We start from the raw sequence: 26558 nt of genomic DNA on the forward strand, positions 1-26558 counted from the left end.
CTGAGACCTTCTAAAGCTGTGTTCTGGAGGCTTGACATGTTTCAAAAGAAGATGGAGAGAGAGACATCATGGATAGAAGAAGAGGTTTGTTTTCCATCATCTGTCGTAGCTTCAATTTGGTTGAATCAATTATAAAATGCATGAGTTTCTCTGATGTCCTCAGTCTCTGATGCTTTGTTTTTTGTTGAAACTGGGAGATTGAGTATCTTATTATGAAAGTTGCTGGGACTGAAGACCACTAAATGCTGAAGAATGGAGTGGATTTATGTTATTTTGCATATATATGGTCAAGTAATGTTTAAATGTAGTGTTATGAACCGTTATTCCTGGTTGTTGTTACATAGCACGGGTAGTAGTATATGTATCAAGTTAACTGATTTAGTTTCCTTTTGGGACATTGAACTGTAGGAGTCTGTATGACATATTAGAATCTGCTTCTTCTTGGCCCCTTGGCTGGTATGCTTAAATAGACTCAGCCGTGTATGCTTGAGCTATTAGTTAATTTTCTGCTGCTGATGATGTTTTTCTGTTTGAAAAAGTATACAAGTTAGATTTCGGTGAATGCAGAAGTGATAGGTGCATTGTTTTGTCGTGTCACTATATTGTCCTTGCGATTTGAAAGAAGTGGTCATTATATGTTTGTCGGAAGGTTTAAGGCTATGTGTATAAGATTGCACATTAAAGTTTTGTTATGCACTTATGCCTGCAGATTTGTAAACAAAAGGAAAAAAGATTAGATTTTTATATGTTTTGATCCTTGCAGGGAGATCGTTGTGGTATATTACATGGCTCAAATTCAAACCCCCCCCCCCCGGGGATGGATTATTGCAATGGAGGTAATAATACTGTGATTCTTTGTTTCATATTTGAGCATATTATGCAAGACACTTAAATGAAGAAATGCTATATTAACTGTTGAGAGCCCATTTTTGTCACATTGAACAATTTGGGGACTGAATCTTTCTAGAAAGATTGTGACTTTTTAGCCCATGTTTGGTTTGTTTTTTATTTATTTATTTTTGTTACAGGCGTGTAACAGCCATGCCATTACATATGTTCCACTTTATGACACCCTTGGTATGCTTCCTTTTCTTTTTCAAGAATTCTTTGCGCTATCATTTTCCAGTGGCAGATAGTGAACTTCAATGATGGTGGTCGAGTTTGATTAATTGAAGGGAAATTCTAATTTGTCTTAACTTTTTCCTTTATCAAATTCTACCACTTCACCGTTGTTTATAAATCTGGATTAAGCTGTGTTCAGTGGCTCGCTACTGAATGCTTGGTAGTTGCCTATCAGCCTCTTCGCAACAACTTAAATAGTTCTGTTGGAAACTACTGAACGGTACCAAGTGTTTGCTAGCTAGCCACAACAAAAGTTCAGTGGCCAACCGGCAAACATGCCAAACAGTTTTTGCATTCTACAGGTATAAGGGGAAGTTTTGGGAAATTAAGTGGTGGGGGATCTAGGGAGAAAATCGAAAGGTGCATTTTCAGTTTCCCTTCAAATTTATTTGATTGACATTTCATGGTTTATGTTGCAGGTGCTAATGCAGTTGAGTTCATCATCAACCATGCTGAAGTTCCAATAGCTTTTGTTCAAGAGAACAAAATCCCTGCTGTGAGTTATTTTCCAAACTCTTATCTCATTGTCATAACTGGATATATGTTTGAACTTTGAAGCCACTGATATTTTATATTTTGGTACTAGAACATTCATAATCCAATTTTGTAGTAAACATGGTAGAATTACAAAGTCCAACTTGCCTTGTGTGCTTGATGGTTAATCTTATTCCTTTCCTAATATGCACTCCGTTTATATAAAATTTATTTCCCTCTCCTTTTCTTGCTTTCTAAGATCCTTACGTGGTAGTTCTTTCTGCAGATTATACCATGCCTTCCAAACTGTTCTACGCCTTTAAAAAGTAGGTCATATACTATTTCATTAAATACTTCAAATTTGAGGTCCAAGTTGTTTGGATTGTATCTAAGGTATACATCTGCGTTGTTCAGCAATTGTCAGCTTCACAAATGTTCACAAATGTTTCTAGCACTCAAAGAAGGAAGCAGAAGAACTGGGGGTATCTTGCGTTTCGTGGGAGGAATTCTTTCAGTTGGTAACTTCTCAACACTGTTTTCTCATACAAGTTCTTGCTTTTAGTAAAGGATTGGCCATTAACTTTCAACAATATAAAATCATCTATTATCTTTCATTTTCTCAGGGAAATTCAGATTATGAACTACCTCTAAAACAGAGGACTGCTGTTTGCACAATAATGTGTAGAAGTGGAACGACTAGAGAACCAAAAGGCTTAATCGTTACTAATGCAGCATTAATGTCAGAAGTATTGTCAACAGACCATATACTTTTCCTAAAAGATAGAATGATAAATAAATTCACACAGTTAACATCTTCCATTTTTTAGCTTTTTAATATATTCTATCTTGATGTTTCTGAATTAATGCTTATTCTGCCTCCCTTAAAAAAAAAGAAAAAAAAGGCAGAATAGCTTCTGTAACTTGTCATGAGTTGTTTGGGGTGCAATCTGGTGATTAATTTTCACCAAGTCCTGTACCTATATTTGGTCTATTGCACATTTTGGAAGCATAAATGTACCTCGTTTATATGTGAGGCAAATAAACTTGCAGAGAACATGTTTTGGTCATGGAGATTTAGTGGTTTTTTCACTGAAAAGCCCAATACAAAGGCCATTTTTGTTTTGGATTTTGTAGTATTATCAATATGAAATTATTTCCTCATTCTTAAATTAAAATAGCGATCCTTATTCTGTTTCCATACAAATATGCGGTGCCTGTTTAAAATGCTATTTATGCCATGACAAAAGTTTAAATCATGTGGATGCAATCCAATTTAGCGGGCAGTTATAGTTTATTGTAACATCTTCAAGATGTGTTGCTATTGCCAAGACATGATTAATAAAAGTTGGGGTTGTATCGTAACCCTCAACTAGGGGAAATTTATACTTTCATTTTGACAGAAGTTGGATCCATATTAGATCAAATTATGCTGAAAGCTTTGTGGTTGGCCATCAAATTACAGATTTTCTACCAACTAATTAAACTGAGGTTACTTATACAATTTTGAGTATAGTCATCCTCTGAAAGGTGCTTACTGGCAGATTTATTTTATAGTTCATTTGAATTATGATCAATAGATGGTTAAGGATTATATTTTTCATGAAGTTTAGTTACTGAACTCAATTAACAATTTGACATCTCCCTGAAGGCAATAATATTGACTACTGACATAAAATAAATTATATTACAGTGTACAGAGGAAGATTCATATTTTTCGTTTCTCCCGTTGGCCCATATATATGACCAAATAATGGAGAGCTATTGCATCTACAAGGGATCTTCAATGGGCTTCTGGCGAGGCGTAAGTTCATGTCCTTCTTGCTATGTTCTTTTTCTTTAGTTTCCTTATTAAACTTGATTGGTATTCTCTTCCTTACTTACCAACTTCAACATCTGTCCAATGTGATTGCCGTTGGACTTGCAGGATGTCAGGTTTTTACTGGACGACATTCAGGAACTAAAGCCTACTATGTTTTGTGTGGTTCCTCGAGTTTATGATCGTATATACACTGGTAAAACAGATTCATCAATTTGAACTGTTCACATGTATGTGCTCCATGTACATTTTGGATGAGCTCAATAGTAAGGGTTAGAAACAGCAAGTAGTGCTGCATCTCTGTTTTATGATATGTTGCTTAAGTTTATTCATCTGACTTAAAAGACATTTATGTTGCAGCTTCGAGGGTTTGTGTTGTTAAAAGCAGTTCATTTGGAACCAAACCCCTTTGACATAGAGAGGGATCTCATGACTCCCAATTTTCAAACTGAAAAGACCGCAATTACTCAAATATTACAAGGTATGATTTCTACTTGGATAAGAAAAGGTTGGAACTTTGATAAGTTAATCCTAAATATGTATGTTGAATTATATCATCTGCAGGAGCGGGTTGATAAACTTTATAATGAAGCAAAGGGTGGAAAAGTATAAGAACAGAGCTGTAAGCAACTATTGGATAAATCTAGCTACATCACTTTCCCAAAATTTCGATTGCCTGCTCTCTCGTTGATGAAAAACTACATATGACTAAAAGAATATCTAGCCGGGATTTACCCATATTGACCTTTGTTCTAAGTTTGTGTATAAATAAGTACAGATCATATGAAATTTTCATATTTATTATTTCATCCAAAATAAAATATTTAATGTTTATTCTAAAATTCATGTTGGTCCCAAATGCCGTGCTTGCATTTAACGAAGAGGTGCAACAGTCAGTTGATCAGTTCGGATGATGAAATTAGTGTGCTACTCGCTCCTAAAGCGATTAAAACGACGTGTGAAAGACCAACACTTTTCTTTAGGGACCACTTCCCAAAACTTAAGGTTAAAATTAATAGTAGACTTGACGACTGTGAACTTAATTTTCTAAAAGTATGACATAAGTAATGGGTAAATTCCTCCTATAGTACCTGAGGTATGGCCAATTGGACAGTTTGATACTTGATGTATTAAAGGGGACAGTTTGGTACCTGATGTCTTACTCCGTTAGACTTTATAGTACTTCTGTCAATATTTGTAGTTAAAATTAGTCATGTGCCGCGCATGTGACTAATTTTCAAGGCTATTTTCATAACTCCAGTTCCAAATCAGACTCTATACTTTGTGATCGATCAAAACCAAGACCTAGCTCGTCTTAGAGTGAGAAAGAAAGAAGTCAGGTTCTTTAAATCTCTGCTTCTTGCAATTGAGATAGGTGGAGTGAACGATTCTCATCTTTGTTTCGAAAGTATCAAAAGTCAGTGATGTCAGATCATTGGAGGGAATTTAGAGTTCGTGGAGAGCTCCAATATCATGGTAAAAATCTCTCAAATTATCCCCCTTTTGTTTCATCAATGATTTATCTATGGCTTTTGTGCTTGGGTTTGTGCCTTAAGTTATTCACCTTGTCCCCCTTCTGATGAATTGACGAATTGAATGTCTCAGGTCCATGTGCATAAACTGGGATTGTGGTCCTGAAATCTAATGACAAAATTTTCTTTATTCTTTTGTTTATTGAATACCCTTGAATAAATATCAAGTTGCGAATAAACTAGTATGAAGTAAGCTTGAGGTTGTAGTGTTTTGACCATTAACTTGGTTTAGTATGGAGAAAGATTTGGGGCAGTGATTGAAGAGTAGTTTGAATAATATATGCTTTTTATTCTCTACGGCCAGCCGCCCATATTATTCTTTGCTTTGTTAATTAACTATATTGGCTTGTAACCCTTGTCGTAATCTCAGAAAAATTTAAAATTTACAGTTCTCTATCATTAATATTACTGGGAACTTTAATATAGTAATATACATCATATATGTAAAGTTCTAAAACAGAGGCAAAATGCTAGCCTAATTGACAATGAGATACAATCTGAGGGGTGTGGTATCATACTCCTTGTACCCATCTAGAATACCAAAACATTATTCACCGTGCATGTTTAATGAATCTGCTTATTTGCTGTGTTATTAATACATATGTCTTTAAGTCTTTTTTTTTTTAATTTTTTTCAGATGTGTATGTCATTTTGGAGATACACCATGGTGGTCAGTTTGTCGAAGCTGGTGGTGGAAGGTTTGAATACAATGGAGGTGAAGTTCATTGGGTGGAAATGATTGATCCAGAAAAATTTTCTTGGACAGATTTGAATACTTTTGCTTGGAGATTAGGTTATAGAAAGCCTCCTGTTCATTATTGGTTCAAGTATCATGCAAAACCAATATACTTGCCTATTAGAATTGACAAGGAAGCTGTGGGCATGCTCTCAGATTTACCTAAAGCTAGGAAGGTTGAAGTATATTATGTTGGAGGAGGTGATAGAGATGTGGAAGTTTGTGAGAAGGAGGATCAGATTAAAGATTTTTCAGAGGTGGTTCCACATTTAAAGTTTATGCCTGAGATTATTATGGTACCACTTAAATCTGCTAATGTGGGGAATGATAAGGGGAAGTGGAAAGAGTTGGATATTGAAAACAGTGAGGATGAAGAAGTCTTTGAGCATGATGATGATGACGAAATAGAGAAAGAAGAGGTCGATGACAAGTTCTTTGACAGTGATTATGAATTAAACCCTGAGGATGATGGTGAATCATATGGTGTCGAAGCAGATGATGTTGAGTTCAATGCAGATGTCGATGATATAAATGAGATTGAGGAATGGACTGATATGGGATTTACTGGTGAGATATGGGATTTGTGTTGTGAATGAGATAACATAATTAAGTGGCATTGACAATATAAGAGAACGCAAAAGTTTAGTAGATCTTTTAAAGTTCTCTCTTTTATTTTAGATAAAACTAGTAAATGGTAGTTGAAATGTACGTTTTCTGCGTTCTACATTATAATTTAGTACATCTTACTTGGCTACTGGTTTTACACTTTGTTATGACTAAAGGTTAATCTATACAGAAAAGTGCATTTGGGAGTTGTCCAAAGCATCGAAAAAAAGGCTCAAATATTATTTTGAAACTGCCCTGCATCATTGTAGATCATTTATTAATCTGTCAATTACTTAGTACTAGTGCATTGGTAATTCATTTAACTTTTTCAGTTATTAGTTAATGTGATTTGTCATTGATATTTATTCTTACAGGTTAGGAGAAACATAAGTAAGGTTGGTGAAGCATTTAGATCAAAAACAATATCTTCCCAAAGTGCAGCTTCAAACTCTATGCATATATCATCTCAACCATCAATTCCCACAACAATTTTCCAGCTTAACCACTCATCCTCAAGTCAGCCTATTGGTTCATCTAGGAAGAGCAAAGTGTCATATGTTAAACATGGGACTACTGAAGGGAAGATTTGAAAGTATTGACATATTTGTCAATCTATTTTGTTATGTAGTGAACTTATTCTAGCTAGGCATGTTGGATTATGGTTGTAAGTTTGATTTCTGCCTTGTTTTGAGAATTATGGAATTGGCCTTTTGGATTCGGTATTGTTTCATGCACTAAGTTGTTTATGGATTATTTAGTATTATTTTAGGTGTACTTTGAGACATACGCAACTATTAATGTATATCAGAATGCATAATCCTTATGTCAGTCTTATCTTGTGCTATTTTGCATCTTTGTTTGATTATCAAATAGGTTGCTACTTGAGTTGAATGTGGAATTACTTTCCAGTTGCATATCATCGCATTGTGTTCAAAAGCCTTTTTCTATTTTGTACCTTTTCTGATTTTAGATAGATATGTGTAGTGTAGGGATGAAGAGGAGGGAAAATCCAAGTTTTGGAGGGGAAATGTGGAATAGTACAAAAAAATCTGATTTTGAAGGGGTTGGAACTGGAGTTACGAAAATAGCCTTGAAAATTAGTCACATGCGCGGCACATGACTAATTTTAGCTACAAATATTGACAAAAGTACTATAAGGTCTAACGAAGTAAAACATCAGGTACCAAACTGTCCCCTTTAATACATCAGGTATCAAACTGTCCAATTGGCCATACCTCAGGTACTGTAGGAGGAATTTACCCCATAAGTAATCAACAATAAAGTTTGATTTTTAATTTTGAAATCAATAACTGAGCAAGTAATTTTAAATCCACACCAAATTAAAATTAGGTTAGAAATAATAAAAAATAAATGTACTTGTAACATGTTTTTGGAGACATTATTAACTAGTTTCTTGAAAAAGAAGAAAGGTATGAGCAGCTTAAGCTACTTAGATCTCGGGGCCAAACTGGGCCCAAGTCCCAGCTAACTGGGAAGACGAAGACCCAAGTGCCTGTTAATTTTTGCTTTGAACGAGGAATCAAAGAAATAGAATAAAAGATTCCACTATATCTGTGTAACATAACCATTGAGAATTTTTCACCCTGGTACCTACAACCAATTTATTAATTTATGGACAATTTAATAAGTGTGACAATAAATTTGTTGTGATAGTGGTAAAATTTTATATTTTTAAAATTAATAAAATGATTACTTCAATAATTATGCATTTTACCGCAACCCACAACGATTGATGTAAAATCTGTAATTTTTATTTTATTTGTAATAATTATTCCACCTAAATTGATGTATTAATTTATGAACAATTTGCTGACTGAGTCCCAGCCAACTAGGAAGACGAAGACCCAAGTGCCTGTAAGCCTGTTATATTAATTTTGTATCAGACCGATGAACATAGCTAATTGCATGCATCTATACTAGTGAAAATTGGTGGTGGGGATTGTTATATTAAAGTCATGTCCTTTCAAGGCATATTGGGGAGCAGACTAGCTAATTCCCAGTCATCTGGGGAAGACGAAGTCCCGAGTGCCTGTTAATTTTGATTCGAGAATCAAAGAAACAGAATGAAAGATTGCTCTTTAACTGTGTTTTGTGATGGAAAAAAGATCCAACGTTAAAAAGTCCAGGAAATCTAGAAACTGGCTCGATTTGGGAAGGACTTAGCCTACGTTCGAACCCTATTGTGAAGATCACACATCACCGTATTCAATGTTGAAGAGTAGTACGTTCAATACCAAAGAGTCGAAGAGGACTCCAGATCGAAAGGACTTCGACACTTCACCAATTTAATTAGCAACCACTTGCTTAGTCTTCCTACAGGTGTAACTTTCTAACATTTGTTGTACATAGTGTGTGTAAAACTACAATGTCTCCTTCAGGATCGAGAATGGACCTTGTGCCTTACCGCGTTTGTCTAAGAAAATCCGGTAATGTTTTATTAAATTTATATATTGAAAAAGTCAAGCAAGGAAACCCAGGTATCTTAAAAAAGAAAAGAAAAAAGGGAGAGTTCCCTACTATAAAAGCAGGGGAGAGGAGCTGCAACTCTTCACCCAAACTTCAAGCTCTACTCCTCCTTGCAGCAGGAGACTCTTCAACTCTAGCCATCGACCATTCCAAGGTTTCTTTTCTTAGTTAAAGGGCAGCTCTCCCAATATCTCCTCTCTAAATTCATCGTACCAATTAATAATGCGGTATTAAAATGTTTCAATTTTCTTTCCAAATTTTATTTGAAGGTGAAAACTTTTGCTGGGCACAAGTTTCAATTTATATGTACGTAAATTCGATAACACATGCTCAATACTCACTACAAAAAGAATGGTCCTTTTCGACCAAATTGTTTCCATCGGAAATAATTTTGGTCGGAAGTAAAATTATTTCCGACATAAATTATTGTCCGTCTGAAATATGTTTTTGGAATGACCATTATTTCTGACGGCCAACGTTCGTTCTCTGAGAAAAAGTATAGACTAGCAATAGTTGCCCGCGCGTTGCTGCGGGAGTATGACTTGATTCTTTTAGTTTCTTGTGGGAATTACTGATGTATAATCGTAGACATGAATGATAGAAATACTCCATCCAAGTCTGGCAGCAAAATTTTGGTAGGATTGCCCCATAATCGTACCCAAAATTAACTGGCTGGCTTGGATGGACAGGTCCTCAATTGTAGGAGATAGCACGATTGATGAGAACGATAATCTGGAAGCAACAGATAAAGTGAACAATAAAGAGAATGACCAATCATACTTCAGATTTCAGAATAATAGACTATACAATGAACAGAACAAAGGACAGAGATGGAATATGGAATAATAATATCTAAAAAGCATACCGAGATTGAAGTAGTGGTTCCAAATCTTGTAATGATTGATTGTGAGTTGTAAACATAATAAAATTATGAGTTCAATAAATGGTGTAAAAACATATCGAAACAAAGATTAAATGTAGTCCTGCTATCTGCGAAAACTTGTAAGTGAAACGAATTGTTAGAAAAAGCTTGATTATGCAAACCACAAAATATGACATGATATTTAGACTAATTGGCAAAACATACTCCAGGCTTTTAAAGTGATATGATATGTAATAAAGAACTGTATTGTAAAGATAACAGTTTATGAAGAAATGGAATTTAAACATTACTCACAAATTACTACAGATAGTTAAGTCAATACAGTACTGATAGAGTATTTGATTCAAAGGAAGCTAGTATAACCCAGCCAGAGTAGCTGGCATTGGTTGTCCAAAAAATTAACTGCTTCCATTGTTCAAAGATCATTAGATCTGTTATCGATCACTGCTGAAACAACTGGAGCTAATTACCAAAAAGTTGGACTGGAGTTTAACCAAAAAATTAATACCTCCAGTTCCCAAAAGATCCAGTTGTTTCGCTGACTATAGCTGTACACAAAATGGAGTCAGCGCAGGTATAATTAGATAAAATAAGTTACAGGTGTATAGAGGAGCAATTTAGATTCAGTCTGCCTTTTCTTTCTAAAGTTGTTCTTTGCTTACTGATGATGACACCGATGATGCCGATATCATTGCTCCACGCTTGGTCTCCTTCTTGCTTTAAATCAAAGAACACGTCGTTATTATTTGTATATGGTGAGTAAATCACTTTATCAAAGTCATTTTATCTATGTAGAGTAAATTAGTTAAGTATATTTAGTTGTGAGGAATTAATTATAAGGTGTGGCACATTGACTACTTTGAACAGATTATAAGGTTTTCATAATAAAAAATGTTAGAATTAAATCGCAAATTTATAGCAGATTTATAAAACTGTATGCAAAAGTTATTATCACACGTAAAACAGTGAAATTGAGATTGACTAATGCTTACTTCTTGGCTTTTTTCTCAGGCTCTACGATGCACAAAGCTTTTCCACTTGCTTCAATGTTTCTTTTTCTTTCAGTTGGAAGCCACTCTGGTGTTCAGTGGTTGGGCTATGTTCCACCATCGATGCAAAGGATTGCTTACTTGGGAAAATGTTTCTGACCGTCAGCTCGGCATATTGATTGACTGTGATTTCAAAGAGATAGGTTTCATCAGTTGTCTTCTTAATCTCTTCTTGTAGTGTCTGCTATGTTGGATACAGTCTTTTGTTCTCCAGATTTTGACAATTGATGCCAAATAGCTGCTCTGCCTGTCTCCCCATCAGAATGAGTGTTGCTTGATTATTATCATCTCGAATGGTGACATAAACTTTGTAACTGCAGGCAAAAAGAAATGCGTTACATTGAATGTAAATTTCAATTAATTTCAACCAATTATGACATGGACTTCCTTTAAATGAAGTTGGTTTTCATTAAAGTTGTAATGTTCTTATTAGCTGTACAATTAATGTTTGGAAATAAGGTTGTTAGTTGATTTACCATGGCACAGCTATTTGCACATCATGTTTAGGACAAATTAATTTACCGGTGTCTTGTCTTTGCTTAAGTTGTTTAAAACACTTTGAACAGCCTCTATACCACCAACCATTATGAACTGGAAACTGGAGGATCGAAGCAGTGCAATACACTGTTTTATTCTGTAATGTAAAGTGCAAACACTTAAGTAAGATATTTTTATTCAAATATGTAATTAGAGGAAGGTAGAAATGAAAATCATTTGTCATACCATGTATATATCTGGATCCAATGTGTTTAATTCAAAGACCAACTTTGTTGTTTTGTCTATCATCTCTTCTGTTGTTGGCCGTTTAAAAGGTACCTTTCACTTTGTCACCTGATTTCGAGAAACTGGAATTTGTTTACACTGGGATTAATATTTTGAAATGCCAATGCTGGAATTTTGACTTTAGATGAATGATTTGATTGATACAGCAATGTTGTAATAAAAATGACTCACTCAGCTTTGTATTCATTTGCTATTGGAATATCTGGATTGATCATGATGCATGTATGGCCTGTTGTTGCTGCTGTTACCCATTCTGTAAGTTATAACAATAATTATATGTAGTTGTCAGCTGTAAAAATAATCAGTATCATTATTTTTAATTGATGTTTACCTTGGAATTTGGCCAACCTTAAACCCGTGAATACAGCGAGCACTGGTGGGGATAACTGTTTAACTCTTTCCATATCAAACTCTCTAGCTATGTCACACCAGAAGGTAATTCTGATATCCTCCCTCCTGCATTTTTCAAAAGGTAGTTTTCAATTTCTTGTCAAAGCATTGAATAAATGTAATGGATCAAGTAATCTGGAAATAACGTACCTCAAATTTTCTACAAAGATTTCACATTTTGATTCCAATTTTCCAGTGTCTTTGACAGTAACTTGATGTTCTGGTATGAGTGATTTGATACAACCGTAAACATCTTGCATAAAAAATAAAAATAACAATTGTTAGCATGATTTGACTTTTAATATAATGTATAAATTTAGAAGTTGTTTATTTAGAACTGATAAACATACCCTTAAGTACTGTCTGAGTCCTCATCTGGTCCTCCAAGTTGTCAAAATGAAGGAAGGTAAATGAATGTTCTGGGATTGGAGGGAATGCATCCATTACAGGCTCAAACTTTGTTGACACATTGAAACACAGTTCTACCACATGATCAGCAAGTTTATATTTTTATACAGGTTTTCGGTTATAGAAATTGGTAATGTCATACACCTGTCCTTCCATTTTCTTGGACATGTAAGGATAAGCAGATTCCTCAATTAAACCGTGAATAGCATGTCCCTGCACAGACTTAGAAATGAAGAAAGTTATGTTAAGAGTTTTGAAACAATTATGGTAATTGTAAAAAGAAAATTGTAAAAAGCTTGCCTCTTCGTTGACTAACAGATAATGGAGGCCATCGTATATGTCACTGTTATACTTTTTCGGTCTCCACAGTCTGGATGCATGAACTCTAATTTTGAAAGTAATTTGATACGGTCATATGTGACGAAGCAATGTATGCTCTATGTTTTGTTCAGGCTGAAAATGAGAGGGAAATTGTATTAGAAGAGAAGGTATAAGTCGTGAAGGCACTTCGTTTCAATATTGTTGACATTGTTCATAGATTGATATTTTTGAAAGGAATTTACTTCCATGATTCAACTGTCTACAGTGGACCTGCAGAAGTACATAAATAAGGATCCCATTGAAATAAAATAATTGTAAGTGGATTTGAATGAGTTTGCATTTAAGGTTCAAGTACAAAAAAAGAGTCTTGCTGTGATCGAAAAAAAAAAAAAAGAGTGTTGCCAATTTGAAGGCACAGAACATAAAACAGTTCAAAGTGTATCCAAATGTCAGTAAGAGTGTATAATATGTTCATGTACGTAGTTCAGAGGTAAAGTTGAATTCAGGAATCAATGATAAAGTCTACATCAGGAATGAAAGTTGATTCAAGTTGAAAAAAAAAAAAAAAAGGAAAAAAAGTCCAAACCCTTTTAGAGCAACGAAGCAATTTCTCAAGGTATAATGGATAACCTGTTTCCATCTGACTACTAATTTAGTTCTATGCAATTAATTGTATGCAAAGAATCCTGATATGTATAACTTTTAGCTTTTCAGTTCCATTTTACTGCTTCAAAAAAGAAGGTGAAAAAACAAAGGCAAAAGTAGTACTATAACATCAGAAAAGAAGAGATCAACCAAAAAGAGCAGTCTTAACCCTCTTCCTTGTTTCATAACCTTAAACCATATATATCACTCTAACACCTTTTTAAATATTTTGATTGAGTCAGAACAAAAGAGTGTTCAACAAAGTAAATTATCTGCAGTGAACAAAGCAATTAAATTCACACATTAAAGCAAACAGCAAATAAACTCTGCATCTTAACATTTCATCTTATTGGAAAAAAAAACCCAATACCTTCGCACAGATTCCTTTCTAATTACAAACAATTATATCCAGCGATGATCTAAAGATGTCTCCAATTCCTGATTCATCAAATACAGAACCCAAAAAAAATTTCAACCACAAAATTAAGATTGCAACAAAAAAAAAAAGGAAAACAACAAAATAGATCAAATACCTTCCACTTCTTTTCTTTCAAGCAAGCAAGAGCTCCTATTCTCTTTGCTCCACAAACAACAAAACCCCAAAAGAAAAAAGTCCTCATCAGAGCTAATCAAATAGAAACCCAAACTCTATGAAAACAAACCCAGACTCTATAAACCTTTCATCGATAACTAAATCTGACAATCCAGGAAGATTATGAACAAATCGAATAAAACCCATTTCAATTTTCAAACTAAATTAATAGGCAGAAGTTAATCAATACCATAGGAAAAAAAAATATCAAAAATCTCACCCCAGGCTGCAATGTTTGTAAAGCTTCAAGCCTTATTCCTGATCATTGGTCCAAATAGTAAATGATTAGCTCGCAAAAAGCAAGTTGCAAAAACCCAACATGCAGAATCAAAATCAATACAATCGTTCATAAGCAGGTTGCAGAGACCCAACATGCAGAATCAAAATCAATAGCTTAACGCAAAAAGGAACCAAATAAAAACACGAACTTTCACAGTCAGAAATTTCGGTACCCACCCTTCAGTCATGTAGAAACTCCCAAGAATCAGCCACAAAAGAATCTGTCTCTTCGCCCAAATCAGCCACACACCCAAGAATCTGTCACAAAAACACTAAATCAGACGTATACCCAACAATCTTTCACACAAACCCAACAAATAAGTACCAAATCGACCAGACATGAATAAACATGAATAAAACAATAACATGCAAAACCCAGCACCCCAACAACTACACACCTCCAGATACGGAGACGACAGCTTACAACGAAGAGAGAAACAAAGAGGGAAATGCTCGCGTCAATCACCCCAAGACCTTTTATACCTAGGCCAAACGTATATCACGTTGTATTATCTACTAAATCTCACCCAAAAACGCAGAGCTGAGACAAAAACAAAGAGAAGGAACGAAGAGAGAAAGAATCACTTCCCTGACCGCAACGGCTTTTATACCTAGGACAAACAGCAAATCGCAATCAAGCAAAGAATGAAGGGCAAAACGGTATTTTCACATAACCGGCTCGGCTCGAGCCGGCACTGTTACTAAGCCGATGAACAGTTAACTGAGAATTAGTATATAGTAAATTTAGGTAAAAAATAATGTTACTTTAGAGGAAAATCTTCCTGCTAATTATTTTTCTGACCACGATTGATATCGCTAAAAAATAATGGGTTATTTTCTGTTAAGATTTTTTTTTTGTTGGAAAATACATGCAAAATTTCCAACCAAAACACTCACTGTTAGAAATACAAAGAAAAAAAATATATATTTGTTCAAGTAAACCCTAATTTATGTTTGGCCCAAACTCTAGGTTACTTGCTCTAGTGGTAGTAGGGTTAAATTAGGAGGATCTAGATTCCTATTCAATGTACGATTACTTTCCTTGTATGATTGAGATTCTATGCATTGTAATCCTCTATATAAAGAGGCCCCTATTATCAATGAGAATACACAACAAATTCCTCTCAAATTCAGTTTCTCTATAACACGTTATCAGCACGAAACTCTAACCCTAGCCCTAAAAACCAAAAACCCTAAATCCCTGCAACATCCTGGCAGCTGCCCCTGAAGCGACCTCACGGCATCCTCGCTGCGGCCCCGCAACAGTTCTCGCGGCATCTCTTCAGCGTCCTCACGACATCCTCGCAGCTGCCCCTGCAGCGACCTCGAGGCATCCTCGCTGCGGTCCCGCAACAATCCTCACGGCATCTCCGCAGCGTCCTCGCAGCTGCCCCTGCAGTGACCTCTCGGCATCCTTGCTGCGGCCCCGCAGTGACCTCGAGGCATCCTCGCTGGGGCCCGCAACAGTCCTCGAGGTATCTCCGCAGCGTCCTCGCGACATCCTGGTAGTTGCCCCTGCAGCGACCTCGTGGCATCCTGGGCATCTCCGCAACATCCCCGCAGCTGCCCCTGCAGCGACCTCACGACATTCCCGCAGCGGCCCCACAAGATTCCTAGCGACATCTCGGCAGTGTCCTCGCGACATCCTCGTAGCGACCCTGCAGTATCACTGCAAAGCCCAGCCAACAACCTTTCCGGTCAAGAATTCCGGCATCTTTTCAAGGTAAACTTTTCTAAAAGTTCCTGTTTTTGAAGTTTTTCAATTTCTTCTTCTTTTTCTCAGGGACTTCCAACATCCCTTCTTCTACCCCCCTTTTCTTCTTCATAGGGGAGACCAATAGCCGAACTGTGGGGGTTCGTGCTCACTCCAAGCTTGAAGCTTGTAGAATCCTCCAAACTTAGAGTTTGTTGAGAAGAAAATGATCGACCACATACATCGTTGTTTCGATCTAATCCAAAACTCCTCTTGGAATTGGATTTTCTTGGAAGCAACTACGCTCAGAAATTTAATAGTTTTTCGTGGTAGCCTTTTTCCCTCCAAAACTAACCTTAATCTTGTGCTGTTTTTCAGGATGAGTTACCTGAACAAGTTGAACTTGATCCACATCGAAGACAAACATCTTTATGGTCAGGCTCCCTTGATCGGGATGCTTTTAGTGCATGATTTGGACGACTATTATACTTGGTGGCGTCACCACCATAGCCGGAGGCTCCGCCGCTCTCTCTCTTTACATGTTGACCTCCACGGTTCCGTGCACGCCTCTCTTGGCGATTTCCTTCCTCTTTAGGGCGAGTATATGGACCAGAAAGTCCAGAATTGTCCCTACTCTTAGGGTTTCGCTCCTTGCGTCCTCCCTTGGGGGCGTGACTATAGTTAGACTCCGGAATAGACTTAGTTCCCACAGGTCTAGCATCATAGTTCTTCACAAGTATGTTGTCGTGCTTTTCAGCTACGTTCATGGCGCCAATAAGCTCATGAAACCTTTTGATAAGTCCTGCTTTCACATTAATCCGATAATTCTTTGAAATCATCAGGGCAGAGACGAGGAAGGTAGAGAGAGTCTTCTCGATCAACATCGTATCGGTTATGGCTTGGCCACAAAACTTTATCAGGGACTTGATACAAGGAGCTTCCGAGTTATAATCAAGCACAGACTTGAAATCACAGAAGCGGAGGCTATGCCATCACACTTCTAAATCAGGAAGCAGAGAGTCACGAACGTTGCCAAATCGCTGCTCAAGTTCAACCTATAGCTTTCTTGGGTCTTCCTCATTGAGGTATTCACTTTGGAGTGGGTCATTCATCTTCCTTGTCATGAGAATGATGGCTTTATCTTGATTTGCTTCAAAAGCAGTAGCTTGCTCAATGGAGAGCATGTTCTGACTAGGCTCTTGGATGGCTTCCAGAAGTCCATCAACCTTAAGATGTTGGCGCACATCTCGGACCCACCTATGGTATCCTGCGCCAGTTGTCTTTAGTGGAACAAAGTTCAAACAGGAACGACAGGAATTGTCGTGGTCTGTCCCCACTATGTCTCATCTCGATCCCCATATCGCACAGTCCGAACTTGAAGTGCGACGAATAATCGAGCTCCAGAAAGTAGCAGACACTCTGCCTGATGCGTTTTCTGATGTTGCCAAAGTGACGAGATCACACATACTTGCTGCAAACGTGCCTGCAAGGATTGATGTTCCGAATACTGGACATCAAGCCACTCCTGTGACACCAGGAGATGGCGCCATTGCCCAGCATGGAAATAATTTGGCGTCTATGGCCTCAGGTCCCGCAAGAAAGCGCGATAGACCAATTGGTTCGAAGGATACTCGCCCTAGAAAGAGAGCGAATGATGCACAAACAAATCCTTTGATCATCGATACCCAAAATCCGTCCCATGAGAATGTTTCGGATTATGGTTATGTCCAAGAGACATCATTGGGAGATGCCTCAATGTCAGAACCTATCCTTGACATCGTAGAGATCTCTGTAAACTACACTAGTGTACAAGGGACGTGAGAAAGAAACTCCATCATCATTGATGATGTATTCGGGTATTCAGTGGCGCGTGAGATTATTAAGACCGATGACATCGAACCACACTCTATTGATGAATGCCAACGTAGAGTTGACTGGCCAAAATGGAAAGATGCGATCCAGGCAGAACTTGATTCTCTAGCGAAAAGAAAGGTATTTTGGCAATGTTGTACCAATACGGCTCAACACCAAACCAGTTGGTCATAAATGGATATTCGTTAGAAAGCTTAATGAGAAAAACGAGATTGTAAGATACAAAGCTCGCCTTGTGGCACAAGGCTTCTCACAACGCCCTGGAATCGACTACGAAGAGACCTATTCTCCCGTAATGGACGTCATAATGTTCCTCTACCTTGTCAGTTTGGTAGTTTCCAAAAAACTGAACATGCAGTTTATGGATGTGGTTACAGCGTATCTATATGGGGATTTAGATACGGAGATATACATGAAGATTCCAGATGGAATTCAGTTTCCCAAATCAAGTGGCTCTAAACCACGGAGCGCGTTTGCTATAAGGTTGAAACGCTCACTATATGGATTGAAACAATCCGGACGGATGTGGTATAACCGTCTAAGTGACTACTTGATTGGAAAAGGATATGTCAACGATGAACTATGCCCATGTGTGTTCATAAAAAGGACAAGTTCCGGATTTGCAATAGTTGCGGTTTATGTTGATGACATGAACATAATTGGCACCCTCAAAGAGTTATGGGAAACCGTTGAACACTTGAATTCCGAGTTTGAGATGAAAGATCTTGGGAACACACAGTTTTGCCTCGGTTTGGAACTTGAGCACCGTAGAGATGGTATCCTGATTCATCAATCAGCTTATACCCAAAAGATGCTTAGGCACTTCAACACTGACAAGATTAAGCCTTCAAGCACCCCAATGGTCGTCCGTAGTCTTGATCCAAAGAAGGATAAATTCCTTCCAAAAGATGACGACGAAGAAGTGCTAGAGGCAGAAGTGCCCTATCTAAGTGCAATAGGCGCATTATTGTACTTAGCACAATGCACAAGACTGGATATCTCATTCGCTGTGAACTTGCTAGCTAGATATAGCTCTGCACCAACACGACGCCATTGGACTGGTGTTAAAGATATCTTTCAATACCTAAGTGGTACGATCGATATGGGCTTGTTCTATCCCTACAGAGAGAAGATGGATTCGGACCCATCTAGTGTCAGGGACGCCACATATGGTGGACTGCATTCTCTCTCCCCACCCCAAAACGATATAAGTGTTTTGGAAGGTTTTGCTGATGCTGGGTACCTCTCTGACCTACACAAAGGTCGCTCCCAAACTGGTTATGTTTTCACCATGGGAAAGACCACGATATCTTGGAGGTTTACAAAGCAGACCTTAGTCGCTACTTCTTCAAATCATGCAGAGATTATTGCTCTTCACGAAGCAGTTCATGAATGTATATAGCTTAGGTCCATAGTTACACATGTTCGAAGCAATTGTGGTCTGAAGTCTACCACAGATGAGCCAACAAGCATTTATGAGGATAATGCTGCTTGCATTGAACAAATGAAACAAGGCTACATCAAAGGCGACAACACTAAGCACATATCGCCTAAATTCTTCTACAATCAGCAACAACAGAAGCTCATCAAGATCAAAGTAAACCAGGTTCGATCTGAGGACAATGTGGCAGACTTGTTTACTAATTCATTGCCCAAATCCACGTTCGAGAAACATGTGGCAAGAATTGGCTTGCGGAAATTATCCGAACTCCCATGATCGTAGTCATCAGGAGGAGGCGCAGACATTAAGGGGGAGATGTCTACATGTTCGTCTCGAATCGTGAATGGTGTGTTGTGCTCTTTTTCCCCTTCGACCGAGGTTATTTTTGTCCCACTGGGTTTTTGTTACTCGGCAAGGTTTTTAACGAGGCAACGAGAGAAGCACCGCGTTTGGGCAACACAAGGGGGAGTGTTCAAGTAAACCCTAATTTGTGTTTGGCCCAAACTCTAGGTTACTTGCTCTAGTGGTAATAGGGTTAAATTAGGAGGATCTAGATTCCTATTCAATGTACGATTACTTTCCTTGTATGATTGAGATTCTATGCATTGTAATCTTCTATATAAAGAGGCCCCTATTATCAATGAGAATACACATCAAATTCCTCTCAAATTCAGTTTCCCTATAACAATATTGTATTTTTTCCTTTGATTTCTTCCTTTTGACTTGGTTATGACCCTTACTTGGACGCCTAGCAGGCATTGACAAAATTATTACAAAGAATGATTTTTTATTTTTAAAGCCCTTTTGTTGATTTTTTTTTTTGAAACTTCATTAATATTATGTTCTTAAATGCTGAACTTAACTAGCTTACTTCATAAAATCCTGATTCTTAGCAATTTATTTGAATTATATACATCTAATCTTTTTTCCTTTGATCAAATTATACGCTATCTTTTTCTTTTTCACCACATTATGTGCATCTAATCTAGTTGGTTCTAAGAAGTCAAACAGAGCTCCCGAAATTTCGGAGCTCAATATACCGAACCTTAGGGTTTCGTGCAGCAGGGCGATGACGTCGATTCGATCCTGCTTGCCAGAGGATGTCTTACGGCGTCGACGTTCTCTTCGGGTACGTGGACAGCGGTAGGGATTTCAATCCAGTGCTAGGTTTGAAGGCACGAGCGACGTTTGGTGGTGCTTTGTGACGTTGATCGGAGGGCATCGAATTGCAGGAGGCGGTGAGTAGCGCCGGCCTGGTTTCTGTGGAGGTATGAAGAGCTTGTCGGGGCTTCACCGGAGGCTTCGTGGGTAGGATCTTGTCTTCTTCTTTCAATTGCAGGTGGTCTCAAGTTAGATCCAGGTTTCCTGGCTTTCTTGATGGGGGAAGACCGTGGACGGCCACAGGAGCGGTGATGGGCGGAGGCCGCATCTTCTGAAAGGCCAGAACCGATCGATCTGGGGGTGGGAGGCGAAGGGTTTGGATAGTGGGCTGCTGGGCCTCTACCGATCTGGGCTGCAGATGCAGGTTGGTGAACTAGGCCTATTTGGTTAAGTTCCCCTTTCCTCCAACACTTGGGTCAGGCTTGGTTTTGGGATTTCTGGGAAGTGGCCTATCCTGCTCTTTATCCTGTACTGTTTCCTCGAATGTTGCTGTGGTTGTGTTGAGTGTTGCGACGTACACCAATTGGGTCTTAGGCGTCAAAATGTTCAGACCAGTGGTTCCATTCTAGGGCAATGTAGGGTTAGGGAGTTTTTTTCAATTCTGTATTTTATTTTCAGTAGTTCTTTTAGGATTTTAGTCTTTTTTGGAGTTTCTGTTTTGGATTTTAGTACTCTATTGAGCTTGCATTGTAATATGAGGGGTGCTTGTACCCTTCATGCTTGACCGAGTGAGGTCGTCATGTTTTGGATTAGTCTTCCGTTGCCCTAAAAAATAAAAAATCTAGTTGGTTCTAGCTTTTTTATTTTATTTTTTTTAATCAAAATTCTTGATTTTAATTTTTGGCCTTAGAAGTATATATATGGCATGGAGAAATTCTATAGTACATACATGTAAGTCACACATATATTTATAGATGTGACAACAAATTAGTTGTCACTGTGATGACATTGAGTTCTTTTTATATGTTAATCTTAGTTATATTAGAGGTAATTACTCTACTTACAATTTTACTGTGCAAGTTTGTGAACATATTTGTTATCAATATTGTAAATTGATTTAATTATATGTAAATAGAATAAAATGAATGTACATACATAGTAAATTTAGTTTAAAATAATTGTAATTCTGATTCAATTAGACATAAAATGAATGCATGATAAACATTCCAGTATGATATACAAGTGGTCGTGACAAATTGAAATAATAAGACTTTGCATTAGACTTTATAAGAGTTTTAACCTCTTCAATCCCCACCTATTGCCAATTGATGTTTTTATGTCTTTTTTTTTATAAATTTTTTTTCAGTACTGCACTTATAATTTGCTTAACCACTTGAAATGTGAATAAATTTGGACTAAAATATAATAAAAATATTGCTTTTTGTAGTGAGCTAATTTGGGATTTGTAGTCGGCTTTATCACTAGCAAAAATGGGAGTCATATAAGAAGAAGCATAATGAACAGTTGAAATCATTCAAGGATGACCCAGACGTGAAACTCGCCAACAACATAAGAATACGTGCTGAGGCTGTCTATAACGTAAGCAAGAAGGAGGGTTTTTCTCTAGCTTTTCTGAAAGAAGTGACGGCATTTGTTTCCTACATGAATGGCCAAGCTGCCTCTGCAATCTTGACATGCGAACAGGATATATCAACTTGCAACAAGAGCTTTAAGTTGGTTGTCAATGAGTACTTGAGCAATAGTGAGCAGCTGCTGGATTTCTGTTCCGCATTGGATAAGTTCGTGAAGTTAGCTCGGGATGGTCATTCATATACACAATATGTGGTTCAACAATACTTTGAAAATAAGATGGAAACTGAGTACTGCCTGAAGATTTTGGAGAAATTGAAGAATCTCAAGTCCTCTGATGACATCCATGCTAATTCTGCTGAAAGCTTGCACCAAAAGATCAAAGGTTTGATTGCGCAGTTTGAAAAACTATGCAAGAATTTGGAGCACGAAATTTTTAAGATTAATGTAGAGAAGAATCGTGTTGGTGCTCAGAAGAAACACACAAGTCTTGCATATAAGAGTGTTTCTGGGATTGGTTTGGTATTTGCAGGACTTGTAGGTGCGGATTTCTTACCCGATTTAGCAGACATTGTTTTCGGTATTGCAGAAATTGCTTCTGATGTTGCAGATGCTGCTTCATGTGCAGCTGATGCTGCAACTCATCCACATATTGAGTCAGTACAAGCAACATCCTTAGAATGTATTAATAATCATGAGACTGCTTCAAAGTATGTTGTCAGGGCCGGGTTTACAGCAGTTTCTGCAGTACCTTTAAACTTAGGGCATTCATTAGTGATGTCTCATTATGATAATAAACAAAAGGATTTGGACAACAAGAAGAAGGACATGGACGCAATACGTAGAGAAAGTAGGTCATCCATTACGGAGTTGGACAACATTAAGTTTCGCATTAATCAGGTGGTAAACGAGATTGATTCACTACTGGCCAAAACCAACACTGCAGTTAAAATGAGTGACATAGATTTCTTAATGAAGGATATGTTTGAACCTATATTTGGCAAGGCCCACGTAGCAGATAGGTGGACCCGGCCCGCAAGGCCTAATGAAGGACAATGGCCAATTAGCCGTGGCACATTAAATGTTTATTGTCCAATTGATGACAAGAAATAACGTGTGCAAAGAGCCGTTATTAAATCGGTAGAGATTAAATGACCCACAAGTCATAATGAATGACCGCGGATAATTAGCCGCGGCACATCAAAGAGGTTGATTGTCAGGAGAAACGTTACCGAAGTTTAGGGCAATTAACTTAAATGAGCATCAGGAGGTGTTATTGCCAATCATCAATTACAAGACCTGATTGATTGCTCATGATAGAATTAATCATTGATAACGATATCACAAACATGAATATTGTTCTATTTGTAATCAATGCGGTCTTAACTGTAAAGGCTGAGATTGTTTCTTTTCCTTCATTCAGTAGTTTAGCTTCACTATAAAAAGGACCATAGGATTCATTGTTAGAGGTCCTCGACCAAACGCTTTACGCGATTACACAAATTTTTTCTCAATATATTTCTACAATTCAGCAACACTTATCAATCTTTACGTGTTTATCTTATCACTTTCTTTACTGGTATTTATCTTTCCTGCACTTTACTTTGTTGCTCTTTACATTCAAGCACTTTATCTTCCTGCACTTTATTTGCTGCACCTTTACATTCATGCACTTTACTTTATCTTTACTTGCACTTTTATTTTCTGTTGTTTACTTTTATTTTCGAAAAGGAAAGGCCTATTCCTATAACATGCTCAGCTGGTCACACTCAAATGCCTTTGCTCACTAACTAAAGCAACATGAAAAATCAACATTCCAATTATCTAACAATAATGTACAGAAACCAAAAAGTATTCTTGAATAGTGACTTTTGTTAGGAAGATACTTGCTACGAGCATTTTTAGTAATATTCTGCATTTTTAGTCAAATTTTAGGTAAAGTAGTTAAAAAGTCATTTTGGCTAGCCATTTTAGAAATACATCTGTATCAGTTATCTATATTTTAGCTAGAATTAAATTCATATTATTTATTGAATGATGAAAAAAAGTTTAAATATATTTATAAAATACATATAATGAATTAAAAGAAAGATTGTAAATTAACAAAAATAAAAGAGAACCTGTTAATGCTAAAAGTCCGGCGATAGCTGATCTCTTACTTAACGCAGGTCCCGTGGGCGGACCGCTACTCCGAAGGTTGATGTATAGCCTCCGCTAGCTGTTACACGAGAAACAGGGCATCAGAGGGAGACCGCGTTGGGCGGTCTTCATTTCTCCGATGCCTAAGTTAGTCGATGTATACAGGCGGCATAACAATATGTGAGTAGTAAATGCGTAATTCATGAGGAGAGAGGAGAGAACCTTATAGGTGAGGAGAAGGTTGATCTTCATCTTGTTTTCAATGTGGGACTGATGTGCTTCGATTCCCAGCGTCTGGAGCTTCTAATGCTATCTTGGCGCGGGGCGTGGCGGCGCGTCAGCGGTTATCTGGGGGCGGTCCGGGGCTCAGGCGGTAACCCGCCTGGCCATGCCTTCGTAGGTCACTCCTTTGGTGAGAGTTGGTACCTCTGGCGGTACAACGAGCGTGGCTCATTATAGCTAATTATGCTTGCAAATGCATATGTAGGTACAGAACCTTATTTCACTCCTAAATACAGAAAACGAGATACTAAAAGTTAAAATGGATAGCCACTTAGGAGTATGGTGCAGCTGCTAAAATTGATAAAAAGTTATACATGCTCTCCAAAAGCTAAAGAGCCAAGATATATAGTCTGCTAAAGATACTCTAAGTACCCCATGTAATTTGAAGTTAAAATTCTCACTTTTGTAATCAGTCATGAAATATTAGACAAATATTTTTCAACAAATCATGATTTTTGTGGATTACAATGTTTTTGGTAATATGATAATCGTCAATTGATTAATAGTTTCAGAACTTTGGATAAACTTTATAGTAAAGCCAGGGTCGTCCAGTGACAAAGTGAGGCATAAGGCAAAAATTTAGACAAGCTTTTCTAATTATTTTTTATATTAAAAAAATAAAAATAAAATTTGCAAAGCAAAACAAAAACTAAAACATAGCAGACTATATAAACAAAACAAAAACAAAAAAACAATCCTAATAATAAAACAACAAGCTAAGAGAAGTTTTCATCTGACCAATCTTCTTGCTTTTTGAGATGCAAATATATATATATATATATATATATAATCAAGGAGATGCAAAATTGTTGATTAAATTATTATATTAAAATTTTTGGAACAATTTTTTTTCAATAGATAGCATGGCTACTCCATTCAATCCTTCTTGTGACATGATTAATAGTAAATATGACTTTATTAGTTTCAATTTAGAAAAGTTTTGCCGTCACAGGTACAGTTAATAGTATTCTATAAGTAATCATGCTATTTGAGAAACAATCACACCTTTGAACAAACTTAAGAACTTTTGTTGGTGTTTCTATACTACTAGAATTTACCCAATTGGTGTCAAACCACTTTTGTCACCTATTTTGAAAATTTCGTCACCCAAAAGTATGAGTGACAAAATAAGTTCATCACCAATTTCGTCACCTATAGTGTGTGACCAATTCCTTTGGGTGACTAAATGATAAGTTTGTCACCAAAATACGTTTAGGTGACGAAATGCATTTGTCACCTAATCCATGATATTCCGTCACCCATTCTATTTCAGAATTGGACTGATTTCAAAAATTGGAGTCAAATTTTTGGTAACCGCCAAATTTCACTCAATGGGTGACGAAATGAAATTCGTCACTATTTTTAGTTCCACTGATTATTTGAAAATTTATTTCATATTCATCAATTTATAGCTTATTGCATGTCCTGGCATAAATTTCAATTCAACTGTCATATATTGCATTTTAAAGTGAATACAAACCAAGTATTCATATATAAAAAACAAATATATGTAAATACTGGACAGTACTTTACATCCAAAATGTGAAACTCCTAGTACACATTCTAATCCTTTCTAATCCTCTCTTTCTCATTTCATCAATATTATCATCCTCATCACGACTAGGAAGGTGCCTTTGGGTCTCAACCTTGTAGCAATACAATGTAGCTCAAAAAGTTTGCCAACTGTTGTATAAGAAGTTGATGCAAAGCCAAAGAAGATTGTACAGGTACCTATAATATCCCAAAGAAGAGGGTATGTCAAGTAACATGAAACACAAAACACTCCCATATCAATCTCAAAAGATGAAACTTGAAGCTTCCAACAATTTAATACCTTTACTGCATGTGACACAAATTACAAGGAAATATATCACAATTGACCTTAAATGGAGGAAAAATACTTCATATGTAGATATGCAGGAATAGGAAGATCTTTAGCATACCTAAAAATGATGAAGATGATAACAAATCTAAGTGATAAAAATAAATATGTTCAAAATCATTTTGATAATTTGCAGGAAGAGAGAAATTATCAACTGATAATGAGTTTGTATTGAAATGTCATTTAGTGTATATAATAGATATATACTCTATGTCTATGGAACTAGTGCCATGGCAATTAATAAGTATATGCACATATTCTTTTTAACCAATGATATAGAAAATGATAGGAAAAGGAGCGAAAGAGAAACACTGAACAAAGTACTTGTAACATAAGCACACTCAGACCTGTTTTATTCCCCACTTTTTTTCTTTTGAGGAGATAAAGGAGTCTTTAGCCAAGTGGAAAATGAAAAGCAGTACTATATATAATACA

General features: G+C 36.9%; 4 protein-coding genes and 1 long non-coding RNA gene across 13 annotated transcripts; 3 read left to right on the plus strand and 2 right to left on the minus strand.

The window, feature by feature from the left end:
• The first annotated feature begins 16 nt into the window (after positions 1–16).
• LOC112170951 (long chain acyl-CoA synthetase 2) lies at positions 17–2361 on the plus strand. Its single transcript, XM_040509695.1, has 7 exons — positions 17–84; positions 764–836; positions 1029–1077; positions 1542–1618; positions 1883–1922; positions 2011–2114; positions 2220–2361. Exons 2-6 carry the CDS (start codon positions 786–788, stop codon positions 2046–2048), a joined length of 255 nt encoding a protein of 84 aa, XP_040365629.1. The 5' UTR covers positions 17–84; positions 764–785; the 3' UTR covers positions 2049–2114; positions 2220–2361.
• A 2324-nt stretch (positions 2362–4685) lies between these two features.
• LOC112169258 lies at positions 4686–7130 on the plus strand. 2 transcript variants are annotated; one of them, XM_024306271.2, is made up of 3 exons: positions 4686–4888; positions 5582–6247; positions 6661–7130. In XM_024306271.2, the coding sequence occupies exons 1-3, from the start codon at positions 4837–4839 to the stop codon at positions 6663–6665; spliced, it is 723 nt and encodes a 240-aa protein (XP_024162039.1). In that variant the 5' UTR covers positions 4686–4836; the 3' UTR covers positions 6666–7130. The 2 variants fall into 2 exon arrangements, with proteins under 2 accessions (XP_024162039.1, XP_040365628.1); XM_040509694.1 differs by having other exon boundaries at positions 6666–7130.
• A 2360-nt stretch (positions 7131–9490) lies between these two features.
• LOC112172711 lies at positions 9491–12498 on the minus strand. Of its 8 annotated transcripts, none has more exons than XR_005802043.1 (9): positions 12229–12498; positions 12029–12131; positions 11820–11944; positions 11660–11729; positions 11429–11550; positions 11182–11339; positions 10649–11019; positions 9639–10373; positions 9491–9505 (listed from the first exon to the last, which is right to left on the minus strand). XR_005802043.1 is itself a non-coding variant. In XM_040509199.1 (7 exons), the coding sequence occupies exons 1-5, from the start codon at positions 12320–12322 to the stop codon at positions 11533–11535; spliced, it is 408 nt and encodes a 135-aa protein (XP_040365133.1). In that variant the 5' UTR covers positions 12323–12498; the 3' UTR covers positions 9918–10373; positions 10649–11019; positions 11429–11532. The 8 variants fall into 8 exon arrangements, 4 of the variants coding, with proteins under 4 accessions (XP_040365133.1, XP_040365132.1, XP_040365131.1 ...); XR_002925332.2 differs by having other exon boundaries at positions 11429–11536; positions 11660–11741; XR_002925334.2 differs by having other exon boundaries at positions 11228–11339; positions 11660–11741.
• A 147-nt stretch (positions 12499–12645) lies between these two features.
• On the minus strand, positions 12646–14702 carry LOC112172712. Its single transcript, XR_002925335.2, has 6 exons — positions 14522–14702; positions 14301–14381; positions 14065–14102; positions 13786–13827; positions 13623–13690; positions 12646–12739 (listed from the first exon to the last, which is right to left on the minus strand). It is a non-coding gene; the product is annotated as an uncharacterized LOC112172712 (long non-coding RNA).
• A 7190-nt stretch (positions 14703–21892) lies between these two features.
• LOC112170953 lies at positions 21893–22933 on the plus strand. Its single transcript, XM_024308217.1, has one exon. The coding sequence runs from the start codon at positions 21893–21895 to the stop codon at positions 22931–22933; it is 1041 nt and encodes a 346-aa protein (XP_024163985.1).
• Positions 22934–26558: the final 3625 nt, after the last annotated feature.

This window comes from Rosa chinensis, chromosome 6 (genome assembly GCF_002994745.2).
Source record: "Rosa chinensis cultivar Old Blush chromosome 6, RchiOBHm-V2, whole genome shotgun sequence".
NCBI classification, from domain to species: domain Eukaryota; kingdom Viridiplantae; phylum Streptophyta; class Magnoliopsida; order Rosales; family Rosaceae; genus Rosa; species Rosa chinensis.

Coding starts and splice junctions, on each gene's coding strand:
- LOC112170951 (XM_040509695.1), top strand. CDS start 786: ATGGCTCAAATTCAAACCCCCCCCCCCCGGGGATGGATTATTGCAATG. Junction 837..1,028: donor GATGGATTATTGCAATGGAG/GTAATAATACTG, acceptor TTTTTGTTACAG/GCGTGTAACAGCCATGCCAT. Junction 1,923..2,010: donor CTGTTCTACGCCTTTAAAAA/GTAGGTCATATA, acceptor TGCGTTGTTCAG/CAATTGTCAGCTTCACAAAT.
- LOC112170953 (XM_024308217.1), top strand. CDS start 21,893: ATGAATGGCCAAGCTGCCTCTGCAATCTTGACATGCGAACAGGATATA.
- LOC112172711 (XM_040509197.1), bottom strand. CDS start 12,322: ATGGATGCATTCCCTCCAATCCCAGAACATTCATTTACCTTCCTTCAT. Junction 11,945..12,028: donor ATCTTTGTAGAAAATTTGAG/GTACGTTATTTC, acceptor TGAAAAATGCAG/GAGGGAGGATATCAGAATTA. Junction 11,020..11,659: donor GCAAATGAATACAAAGCTGA/GTGAGTCATTTT, acceptor TTTTGCCTGCAG/TTACAAAGTTTATGTCACCA.
- LOC112169258 (XM_040509694.1), top strand. CDS start 4,837: ATGTCAGATCATTGGAGGGAATTTAGAGTTCGTGGAGAGCTCCAATAT. Junction 4,889..5,581: donor TGGAGAGCTCCAATATCATG/GTAAAAATCTCT, acceptor AATTTTTTTCAG/ATGTGTATGTCATTTTGGAG.